The sequence below is a fragment of the Colius striatus genome, chromosome 11 (assembly GCF_028858725.1).
Source record: "Colius striatus isolate bColStr4 chromosome 11, bColStr4.1.hap1, whole genome shotgun sequence".
NCBI classification, from domain to species: domain Eukaryota; kingdom Metazoa; phylum Chordata; class Aves; order Coliiformes; family Coliidae; genus Colius; species Colius striatus.
Window position 1 is genome coordinate 26,185,409 of NC_084769.1, and position 13,148 is coordinate 26,198,556.

A 13,148-nucleotide genomic window follows, 5' to 3' on the forward strand; every position below is an offset into this window, starting at 1 on the left:
CTACCTTTTACAACCATGTTACACTACTTCAGTCTCCACTCTTATTTTAAGAAAGGTCATATAGCCTTTAAATTTAGAACTCCAGTTTGTAAATGTTATGTAAACAAAGAAAATTCGTTCCAGAATCTATTGTGTAAGAAATTGTCTTTCTGTTCTTTACCTGGCTTATACACAGGTTAAAGAGGAATGCGGTCAGCTAAAGACTGCTAATGCTTTTATTTACTAGGCATCACGCTACATGCATTCCTGAAGAGTGTACAATCATCCTGATTGTTTTCAGATACACAGAAATAATGAACCAGTCTTGGTGGCAATTTGCTAATCTAATCTCCTTTCTTCTTATTTCTATCTTATTTCTTTATATTGTTTATTCACAGATAAGCTTGAGGAGGTTTCATACAACAATAAACTAGATATAGATGACAAGAAGCACCTTAGGAAAAGGAAGAGAGAGCAGGAAAACAAAGAGAGAGCTGGAAAAGGAAGAGCACAAGTCTCTTAAGATAATTCTGAAGCCATCGGCAGCTCTGACATTAACAGATGTACCTCTAAGCCAACTCATCTGAACAGATGTCTCCAAATCCAAACACATCAATTACTTGGTATAATTTTTCTTTGCAATTTTAATTTTATTTTCCCGTCCCGGTCTATAAAAAACACGTTGCATTTCTACCTTTCCTGAAAGTGGTAGCTACAGGAAAGATTGAAAGAAAAAGTGACTTGATGACTACTCAAGAGTAAATGTAACTGGCAAAATATAAGCAATGAAAATGTTAACTGTTGAATGTGGTGAAAAGATTGAACAAAACAGAAAAAAATACAGAAGTGTGAAGAGCAAAGTGATCATATCTCATTCTCTCTCTCATCCCACCTAAAGAGACCAGCATATCCTCTTATGGACTGAAGAAACAGCAGGGAAGCCACCTCCACTTCATTTTCTTAGGAATCAGCTGGAGATTGGACTTACCTGATCAGCATCCCTGGGGAAGCTCAACATTTCTGTCTCTCTAGGTGCTGCACAGCCTATGGAGCTGTACTCTTCTGAATACAAAAGTGGAGCAGTTTTAACAGCTCACGGGTGGCAGTGTCAGCTCAATTGCAAGCTTGTCAACAGAGAAAATGGCAGCCCAGTGTATTTAACTATGTCAGGAGAATGAAGAGACATTAGATAGTTCATTAGCTCGTTGTCCATGCTCCATCAGCAGCAGCAGCAGAAAGAGAAGTTTATTATACAAGATTAGTATGTTCTCTTACCCATGCCTGTAAGAAAAGCCAGCAAGACTTTTGTTACTAAATTCCTTGGGAGCATTTAAAATGCCTTCCCGATGTGGTGTGTTAGCACAGTGGAGTATGCACTCTGCACCAAATATAGACGTAAGATAGGCTACACTTTCTCCCTGTGAAGAAGGAAGATTAAGAGGCGGATTGGAACCTACATCTGAGTCTCAAGGTAGCTGCAAACTATCCCCCTAATAAAGTCACTACAATGTACAGTTTTGTCCCATGTCACTAACTTCTATGTTTCACTTATACAATTTAGCTGTATTAAAAGACTGTTTCCCTTTAATTATTTTTTCAACATTTTTTACATGAATACAGATGTCTGTATTAAACTTGTGAAATAAAAACCATCAGTTAAAATCCACATAAACTGTTCAAAGAGACAACTACCCAGAGTAACTGGGTTCACAGGACCATCTTATCATAGCAAAACATCTCCATCCGAACATATCAAAAGTAAGGAGCCAACAATAATGCAAAAAGACCAGTATGAGTCATTCACTTCACAGGAGACTGATTAGATAGAATCATACTAACCACAGAAACATATTACAGACATATTGGAAAGTTTATTTAAATGAACACAACTCTCTAAATTTAGACCAATTAGATAAGTATGTTACACTTATAACACTTATAAGCCATACTTATAACACCACATTATTTTAGACATCTGATATTAGGGACAGTTTATGCAGAAAATAAAAATTCAGCAAGAGAGTTTTTTAAGTGTTAAAAAACCAGAAGATTTTAGAATCCTTCTTTAAAAGTCATTTATCAGTGGAGTTATAAATAGCAGGGCCTTGTTTGCTTTAAAAAGATAACTCCATCTCATATGACTGTTGAAGGTTCACACTGCCAAGCACCGCTCTGTATATTCTGGTCACACATTTCCCTCCTCAAGGTACCTCAAATAGCAACCATGTACCAGGTCCTGCCTATCTTTTTCACAGGACTTGAATTGTGAGATATAGTTAGAAGAGGTTAAAAATCTGCAAATACTTTCTACTCCTCTCTACCACTTCCTCTGATTTTTCTGGAACTGGGCTGTTAAAACAGTGCATGCTCCCTGTTGACAATATAACAGGGGTGTGACTACAGGACACGAGCATATTCTCTTACTGTTCCCAGTAATAGTGACCTTTCATGCAACAAAGGAATTCTCAAATGTTACATGCTATCAAGTCCAATATAAATTTAGAAAGCATCACTTATAATTAACCAAAAAAACCCCAACCCGGAAAACAAAAAGTCATGTATTTTTCCTCTCAATACTCTTTCCATACTAACTGAAGAGCAGTTAAGATGGATTTACATGCTTCAGAACCATTGTTTGCCATCTGTAGCAAAGAATTCTGCTGTTGTACAATCACCAGGAATAGGTGATTTGTTCTTTGTTCTGGGGCCTGAGTAGTCAAACTTTGTTTGACCTGAGTGCTGCTGTTTGCAGTAGTAGGTGATTTCATGCAATAGGAGAGGTTCAGTAAACAGAATACCTTTGTAGTGAAACTACATATATATATATATATATATATATCTCACTCTTCTTCATACTGATTTCAAATACTGGAATGATTTTTCTTTGGGCTAATCATGCAAAAAAGGCTCTGAGCCTTTAAAATAAAGTGCAAGCTGATGAGATTGCATCACCTTTCCTGTTTCTTAGTTGGTGTTTTTCATTTCTTCTTCCAGAAATGGAGAGGCTTTTTTTCTCCCTTCTGAGGAGTTGCCATCGGCTCCATAGGTCTTGGTTACTGAAAAGATTCCATCTCTGCCTGTTGACTGCTGCTTATTGGAAAGGGTAGGGATGAGAGCATGCACCTGTTTCCTCAGGGAGTAACAGGAGAACGGAGAGATTAAAAATTGTTGTTTTTCTCACACTGTCTTCAGCTTTTGTTTGGAACACTACTTAGGGAGTGACAGTGCTCTTCCAGCCTCAAGATGGGTCAATCAGGTCCATTTGTCCACATTTCCTGCTCCAGCGTGTCCTCCCAGTTGGACCTCTACAGCTCCAGAAATTATCTTTTCTCTACACACAAATATGCCAGAAATGTGTTCTCATGCCCTTTCCTCTGAGAGGACCCAATAGTCCATGGACCAGGACCATAAATAACAGAGAGAGACGTATTATCTTGGTGTTCTGCACATTTGGCTGGCTTAGGCATCAGGACTGGATACCTCACAGAGCACAGTATCTGGGCAAGAGCAATGCAACAAGAAGCTGTCCCAGGAAGACTTCTATCACAGTTCAGGGTCCTGAAGGAATTGATGTCAAAAGCATAGCAGTCAATGTTCTGAAATCAGAGATACGTGTCACTTTTCCACACCACTGCACCCAGTGCTGTAATAGCACCAGAGGCCTCCCTTCCAGCAGATATATGCATATAAAAATCACTACCTTTACCTGGCTATTGTAGGGGAAAAAAAAAAAGTGGTCTGTTAGCATGTCCTTGTTGGATTTGACTGCAGATTCCAGGGACAAGGACCAGCTCTGGAGGGTGTCCACTCCTTAAGAGTCTTCCTCATTGTCACCCAGGATCTAAAAGCCCACCGTGGCAGCACATTCACATCTGACTTCAGGCTCTTTAAGGGTATATGGCTGCATCGTTATGTCCAGGGTGCAATCACTGTTTCAAGTCTCCAACAACACTGCTCTCACTCCTTTCACACTTTAATATAGTATTCCTTCTCTTATGCCCAACAGCAGTCATTAAAGTGGCAAAATCTTGGGACAGACACTGAATTATTCTGCTGTCTGCTTACAGCAGTTTCTGCTTCTTTCACCAGATTAATGATCAGCCATCCCAAGGTTTCTCCTTATAATGGAGAAGAAAGGGCAATTTTGAAAAGGATTATAAGAAGGAAAAAGAATTCAGTTAGGGAGATGTAAAAGACTGGACAATATTTTGAACTGTGTGAAGTATTGATAAATGACTAAGGGGAAGTAGTTGCAAAAATTTGTTAGGGACTGACAATCAACAGTAAGTGCAAGGCATGTGTGGAACTAGGCTCTTTGCAGCATAAGGGGTGTGTCAAGGTCTTGAAAGAGCATTCCATTGTTCAAGACCTTGTCACTAGTATGTGTGTGTCATGTAAAAGCTGAGAGAGCTGATGGGAAGGTGGCACATGCACCAGTCAAACCGTTAATGTTACATTAAGTGTTGGATCACTTTAAATCACATATAGATCTGAGCTTCCAGACTAGTTTTATTCTAAAGACTAAATTGTGGGTAATAAAGCAGTGCTTTGAGAGTCTACTATGAAGTGAATGAACATAGGCATAACCTAGATACACATTTACACATGTACCCTAGGCCATCTGCATCAGTGCTGATGATGCAAATAACCAGCTGCTCAAGCACATCTTTTCCAAGAGCTTTATCCATTACAGATCATCCAGTGACATGTCCAGGATCTTTTTGTCAGGACAAAACTCTTTTCCTGTGAGTAGTGGAATAATTTATTTTTGACCACTTTTTCCAGTTTCTCAAACTACTTTCTTCTGAAGTATCAGTCTTCTAGTGTACTCTGCTTTGATTAAGGATTCTCATTATTAAATTACCTCAAATTTCATACTGAAAATAAGTTTACCCAGGACAATAACCACCATCTTCGTTGATGTATTTGAAAATCCTTAATGTTTTATGTGTCTTTGCATTACTTCTTTAAAATCACACAGTATGTTGTACAGTACTCTTCAGATTTAAAAATCGTGAATAATCTGCTTTAAATCTCATATTCCATATTGCATCATTGCAATGATAGGTGATTTATATACCCTAAGTCATCCCTTGTCAATGCAGGTGGATCTGCAGTAACGACGTTTTAGAGCCTTGTTCCAGACATAAAAATAGCATCCAAGAGCACTTTATGGGGTCCATAGTTACTTACCTTTTATTTTCATTTGATCTGATATTTATAAAGTATTCTGTAATTAAACCCCTTTCTCTGAGTTGGTCTTTCTCACCGTGTCAGCATTTCTTCTGTTTGCAGAGTATTCAATTACTTTCAAAGGATGAGCTTGACCTTCCCAAACTTTCTTACAGCCCACCTATCGGAAACACACAATATTTGTAAGTATTTTCATTGTAAATTAAACTCTTACAGTTCACCAAATGGTTTTCCATGGTTTCCTCTCCTTTCTTTTTGCTGGCTACTACTGTTCAGGTCTCACTACAATACACAGGGAAAAAAACCAAAAACCACATCATCTTAGTATTTCAAGATGAAAATTATTTGAGCTATGCTTTTTATATCCTGTGTGTGTGTGTGTGTGTGTGTTATAGTCCACGACTATAACATCTCACCCACTCCCAAATATTAATGAGGTTTCCTTCCTAGCAACCCTGTCAAGCAGGGAATGCACACAGACATTGACAGTAACAATCATTCTATCTAGAACATAAAATCTTTGGAAATAATGAAGGGGCTCTTTAAAATGTCTGTTGGATCACTTGGAAAGTCTTTGACAAAATTGCTAGGGGAGAAGACGGTTTAGTATTAGACGTGGAGTTTTATCTGTGATAAGGTCTAACAGACAAAGTAATAACTAGAGAAAAGGTAACAGCTAACAGTGAATGGTAAAAAAACTCCCCAACAGTTTACATTTCCGTCATCTGCAGGAGCAAATGCCTTTGCTTTATTAATGGCTGGTTCTGCAGAGGAAGTGCACTATGAAATGATGCCTGCAAAGAGCAGCTACCTAACAAATGGGCCTTATACGACGGGTAGAAATAAAAACCTTAGAAAGTTCACTGAGCATGTAGCTTGCTCCAGTCTTTTGATTCTGTTTCAAGCAAAGCATTAAGAAAAACCTTGGCTACAGCTGACCACATTATTGTGTTTCTTTGGATACATTTTGTCTTGGAGAGGAGGTAGTGAGTGACATAAAGCAGACATCAAGGCATCATGTTCACATCATCACCACAGATACATGGGCCAGCAGTCAAATGTGTTGAATACGTTGTACAATCTTCATCCTGCTGAGACTAGCTGTTATCTAGAGGTATGCAGAGCTGCATACAAGTGTTCAGAACAAGAACAGACTGCACTTAGTACCAGCTGAAAATATAGTTCCTTTCTAAGCCTCCAAAAGCCAGACTCACAGAACACACTAAATTTCAAGTAACCGCACTGCCTGTAGAAATGGTTAAGACACCATGCACGCTCTTCTTTTTCCTAGTAGTCTAAAAAACTTAAGAGTAGTATGAAATGTTAAAAGACACTTATCACTTGGTCAAAAATTAAAATAAAAATTCTGGCATAGTACAAGAGAGTGAAGCTGTTCAGCCCACTGGAACTCTGCAGCCCATGATCCTGGGAGGCATAGGAACGATGAGCAATCCAGGCATGCCTGGAAAGTCAGCAGTGGCAGTGGGAATCTGCTGTCACTTACCCAGCATCTACAACTGTTGCTGAGAAAATGTGAAGTAGAAACCCCAAAAATGAGATGGCAATCCACACATTGAAAACTAATCATAACACAGCAAACTGTGTCTGAAAACTACACCACTGAAGTTAACACATTGACTGCCCAATGAAGCACAGCAACAAAAATCAGGTTTGAGAGGTATTTGTTCATGCTTTGTTCTGATACAAGAAGTCTCAAGTAACAAGTCTATCATCGGCTTGAGGCAGTTCTTCCAGCCAAGATAAGCTTCACTATTTCGTTTCCATAATTTATTAGAATTAACATTTGGAGTAAACTCTAGAGGAGCTTAATAGTTTAAGGCCCAAGCTATAAGCATAAACTGCGGGGAGCATTTGTATCTAATTCAAGTAGAGCCAGGGATTTTCAAAAGTCTCAGATCTCTCCTACCTTGAGCTGCTAAAGCCTTATCCTATGCACAACACAAATACACAGGACTGCCCAAGCACCTTACTGCACATGTTCTAGTACACACAGCTACTACAAGACTTCTTTTTCATCATTTTGTAATATACCTAACATACATGTTGCCTTCTGACAGACAGTATTGTAATGGAGTAGACAGAGCAAGACTGGGATAACCAATGTCACATTTCCCAGAAGATCTGGGTACATTTACAATCACAGAAACCATGTTTTAGTTGGCTGTGCAAGGAGTCACATAGGTAATTTTGGTCACATGGAGTCAGTAGCACCATTTGCTACAGAAGTTTGACGCAATCTGGGGATAAATCAGTCTTCCAAAAGACTGTGACATACTGAGTACTAAAAACTAGGGATAATTACACTGCGTCTACTCATGCATTTTAAGCACAGATGTCTGAACTTAATAAAGGAATAGAATATTTTACATAGTATACAGTATTCCTTTGATGTAGGTATAAATCCAAAGTGCATTTGGGGTTTCCCAATATGAGCTCAGATCAGTGGTGTCTGACCGTTATCAATGGCTAGCTGCTTGTGGCACAGCTAAAAGGCTCGTTAACACATACAAATACATACTTAAAATTGTAGAACTATAAAAAACCCCCATGATTAACAATTTAATTTTAAACTAGCTCACTTTCTGTGCTAGTTATCTGTATACAAAAAAGGGCAGTTCTTCCTGTAGCATTAGTTAGTCAAAGCACACTTCAATGCTGTCATTAAACTGTCAACGAAACAGCATTATAGAAATATCACTAGTATCTGGAAAGTTAGCTGAACTTCTCTAATGGAAGTTAAATTTTTTCAGAAATGGGATTTTCACTGTGCTTTCTAATGTTTTCCAATCTGCTTCCTAAGCAATTTGAAATTTTATGAAACTTTTTTCACCCTCTTTTCAAAAGAGTTTATATCCCGACTCAGCCTTCCTCTTGTCTGTTATATTCTCATAACCTTTGCTGAAGTAGATGTCTACATAAAACAAATCAACTATGACAAAAAAAGAATAAGCTGTTGCCTTAATTCCAATTCCTATTTTAAGTGTATCATTAATGCCCTACATATATTACTTTTCAAAACATTGTCTCTGTATACACTTGTATTAGCACAACTAAGATTTCACTGTCACTTACGTACTTATTTTTTATTATTTGACAGAATCAGGGGTGTTCTCACGAGTTTCTGTAATGATACACCTTTATCAGGTTCCAAATTAACCTTGAAGTCACAGAAAAATTGTCCTTAGGATGTTCGGGAGATCTGTATTATGGGACTCATTAAAAGCGGGAAATTAAACTCATTTTTGTGTGGTTATTTTGTCTTACCTTTATTTCCTCACAGGTAGCCATCACCACTGCTTATAGCAGTACCTGCACAGACAAGTAACATACCACTTCAGCAGTTTTGCCTTTTAGCACATCTCTATATATCCCATTGACTTTGAGGTCATTTCTAAAGGTTCAGTAGCAAGTACAGCCATAGATGGTAGAAGGATGAAAAGCCAACCAACAAAAAAAATCTCTCTGAAATAGCTACATTCAACAGTATTCTTAACAGATGGTGTTTATTCCATTCTTTCAGTAAGGCAGGAAGTCTCAAGAGTTCATAGGAAGGACCCAGAAATATCTGTCAGGCTTATGCAACATGACCTAGAAAACTGCTTGCCATCATTCCTGATATTAAGAAAATGGGCAAATTGTAAAGTGGTGGTAAATGGTATTTTACCAGCCACTTGGTTTCTCTACAGGCAAGGAATTCCATAGAGGAAGGGGGAGGGAGCAGTGAGAGAGGAAAAGGTGGCAAAGCCTAGGAGGTTATAGGAGACATTCAATTAGAGACAATAGGTTGGAAGTCAGAATCCACTAGCCTGTAGGAACACCAGACAAGAACAGGCTCAAGCCTGGACTTCATACACTGAGTCAAAATTAACATCGGGGTTTTTAGGGTGAATAGTCATCAGTTCCAAGCTCTGCACGCAGCTGTCATATGAATGTGGAGCTTTCAATACTGCTTTTCACATATGTTACTGAGCCCCTAAACAGAACAAAACCAGAATAAAAAATGAAATAAAAGCCTACAACTAATCTTAGTGTTTGCTACCCAATGCTTACTGTAAACTATTATATTCACAGTTTTACTTTTGTGTTTGCACTTTGTGTTAAATATATGTAGAATTTTCACATTTCTGTTCTTTCTACATAAATTTCTCTCATCTAAATCTTAGCCATAATAACAGCAGTTGCCTCAAACAAAACTGTACAACTAAATGAATTTTTTTTAAATTACATTGAAAAAGTCTCTTTATAGAGAAAATCTGTGAAACTTCATCTGGTTCTAAACTAGTAGAAGTGTAATGCTGTACCACTGCACAAATGCATCAAAAAATAATTGGATTTTTACTACCAAAATATCCTGAGAGGAAAAAACTTCAAACCTTGATCCCTGAAGTTACAGAGAAGCCATTAATTATGAATTATTTTATATGGAGAAATTGCTTTATTTGATATATCACTTTCCTCTGAAGAAAATGTGGAAAACCAGAGACAAATAAGTACATATAATATTTGAATGACAGATCCATCAAGAAAATCTGAAGAATAAAACCACCTGCAGGAAGAAAGCACGACCTTTACTGCAAGCAAAATATAGTGCAATAACAATATCAAGCATTTAAACTTACAGTTGTTTGTTTCACAAAGTGTACTAAGGTACCACACCAACTTCCAGTAAATATAATATTGAATTTATCCAGATTAAATCGTGAAGAGTAAGACTTTAATCAAACTATGCGCAAACTTGATTTTGTTTCAATCACATTCCCTTCTCACAATAAAATTAATTTTATTATTAATCTTACGGTTTTAAGTTGTTTATGAACTTCATTTCAACTATTTTTCACGAGATGAAAATCTTTAACCTCAAAGGTAATACCAGGGATATTCACATTATTCAAGATTCTCCATTCAAAGGGAAACAAGACTTAGAAATAAAGCACAAGGATGTGTGTACCAGGTTTTACATGGGAACAGAACTATTATTAATCTAACACTGACTTAACTCACATGCTGTCTTACTTTTTGTAAGCACTGACATCGGAAAGCAAGAAAAAAAAATTACAGACTCCTGCTCCCATTAATATTTCAAGATTGTTCCCCTTATAGCTACACAGCACGTTTCAGAAAAAAAATTACATAGATTTCATAAATACATCAGGGGAGCGATGATTTTTACTACCATTTACGGCAAAAATAAAAGAACACAAGGGGCATTTGGGAATATAGACCAGAACAAGTTTATATTAGATTTTAAAAGATGATTTTTATTAAGCACAAACAGCTTTTAATACATTATCAATACAAATAGGAAAACATCTGTTTAATGAATTTGATATATCAAAGGTTTGATGGGCAGGTTGCATACTGGCACAGTAAAAACGACTTTTTTTTTTAAAGTATTTTAAATTAAAATAAGGTTACCACTGTCTACACTGCAGGAACTTTACCTACAGTCTAAAATTACTACATCACCTGGGCATAAGGGAGAGCAAAGAACTACAATTTCATAATATGGAACTCTTAACACTCATTAGCACCATTCAAAGCTTGCATCAGCTAAGAAGCAGCTGACAGGTCAGATAAAGCTTTACAGCAAATTTCAGTGCAAAGTTTACAGTTCCTTTTCAGAAGATACTTGGAATCTATGGTTTCATAGCATGTTAAATAATTATGGCTTGATAGATGTACAGTGTTAAGATGCTGAGAACATTTACTTTGAAAAAAGATGAGACTTGTAACAGCTGTGAAACGCATTTTAATATATTATGCCAAATTCTGTAATATGCAAACATGCTGGATTACAAACTGAAGTCCTATTATGAATTCATAGACAAGGGTCAGTATTAGCTCTCTGGAGTAGTGGCTTCTGGTTGTCTCATGTGCTCCTTTTTCAGGCTAACTAGCTTCATCTTCTCTCTAATGTGCTCTGCTGCAGAAGCCATATCACTTGGGCTTCCAAAGTACTGCTCAGATCTGAAAAAAGACCAAACCCCACAATGATAAAGTTATCAGTGAAAAGACAGTACATGAATATATAGGCATGAATGGCACTAGAAAACACAAAATAAGAAAAATAGGTGCTTCTCTTGAACTTTAAAAGTCACTTTTAAAAGGCTTTGGAGACTCAGTGCTAAGATTTGACAGCAGATCTTGATGAAATAATTGTAAACACTAAATGACCTTTTTATACCTAAAAGACTCAACAGCAGGGCACTGTTCTGTGATTGCAACCAGATATGTTCTAGCACTACTTTTTACCTCCCTTCTCCGGCTACCCTCTAGGTCAGTCTGTCAGTTTTGAGAACAATGACAACAAAACCTGTCTATGTGTGACTTCTGAAGCTATACAATTCCAGCACTATTGAAGGATTCTGTGTATGTTAACTGTCAGCTACATGGTGTCAAATTATGTCATCTCTGAAATGAACACATGGCTGTTTAAGTTTCTCCCATTCAAATACAACAGAAGAACAGATTAAGTGTTAGGGAAACCACTAACCAAAGGAGGCTTTGAACAGAATGTATGTTCCAGAAGGATAGGTATAAAATCTAATTACAAAGCACAGAGGTCGAAGACTTTTGAAGAGGTAGAGCAGAGGACTTTGGACAGAGCAGGGAGACAGGCATAAGCAGAGAAGCTATTTCACACAGAAGTAGACTAGTTTGACCAGGGAACTTCAAAGACAGATTGCACAATGCACCTGGGATTACAATCTGGGCAGAGGTTTTTTTCCTGATGTAGATTAGAATCCATGACAGAGAACAGTGACCTGGATGGCCAGGAAGACATTGATAAAAGTCTGAAATAGTGAAGAGGCTGATGAATATGCCTCCAAGCATTTTGTGACAGTTAATGACATTTTTTAAACTATTTCTACTAATGAGTGAACCCTTTGCAAATTGTTTGTTAAATGTTGCAAAAATAGAATACCTAGGGACAATAAAAGCAGGGCATCCTGAGATTTAGGACAGCTAAGATCCCTCTTTTAAGAAGGGGGACACACAAAACTCCAGTGAAATGCCAGAGGGGTCAAAAACACTGTTCAGGATTTAGTCAGTCAGTCTAAAATACATATATACACCACCCCCCCTCCCATAGCTATAGGAGCACTGTGTTAGGACTCAAACCTGAAATTGTGGCAAGTGACCTATTTCATGAGGAGCTTTCCTAGGCTCTAATTGTTGGTTTTACTTTAATAGCCTATCTGCAAATCTGTTTTAAGAATAAATAACGGTTTCTGCTTTTACCGGGTCACTAAAACCTGCTATACAAAAGTTATACCAAAATATCTCAAACATAACACACTCCTTGGGTTTTGTTCTGTTTTCCCCCACCTCCCCCATAGCTATAAAAATCTTCCACTATACTGAAAGGGCAGTAAAAATCACTACATCTTCATGGGTAGCACTCCTTACTGAAGGAAACTATACTGCGTAGGGAGCATGATATTTTGGAAATAAGATGATGGGAAATTAATTTCCATGACCAGCTTCCTATAATTGTATTTTTCAGATTGACTTCAGGTAACCAATAATCCAGTTGCCCGATAAAAATACTGATTCAGATCTTACTCAATATAGTGCAGCATCTTGCACGTGTAGAGAGTAGTTCCAATGTTTGGTTCTACTCAGACAGAAGAAATTAGCTACAAGGTCAGAATCACAATGTACAAGTATATTTTACTGAACACAGAGAACTGAATTTGATTATTGCTGAAATTCCAAATTCAATTTGCTCTTGTAGCTCAAAATAGCAATCAATTTTAAGCTAGTATTAATAGTCCATGAGAGAATAACTGGTTTATTTGCTGAATAAATAAAATTTAACAACTTCAATTACTTTGATAGATAGGACTGCAAGTAAATCAAAATATCATGACTCTAATCTGAGTTTTTTCAGGGAAAAAGAGATTGAGACTGGTCATTCTGCTGTACTTCTGCACACTCACTAGTGTAAAAGA

General features: G+C 37.3%; 1 protein-coding gene across 7 annotated transcripts in view; it reads right to left on the reverse strand.

Annotated features, from left to right (window-relative positions):
- Positions 1 to 9,659: 9,659 nt before the first annotated feature.
- SESTD1 (SEC14 and spectrin domain containing 1) overlaps positions 9,660 to 13,148 on the reverse strand; it is a 50,416-nt gene continuing 46,927 nt past the window's right edge. For 6 of the 7 annotated variants that reach the window (XM_062004996.1, XM_062004998.1, XM_062004995.1 and 3 more), the window contains one exon: positions 9,661 to 11,160. In XM_062004996.1, coding sequence (XP_061860980.1) covers positions 11,031 to 11,160 — 130 coding nt within the window. In that variant the 3' untranslated portion in view covers positions 9,661 to 11,030. Of the gene's footprint in view, positions 11,161 to 13,148 lie in introns of all 7 variants that reach the window. The other variant, XM_062004997.1, reaches the window with a different exon arrangement.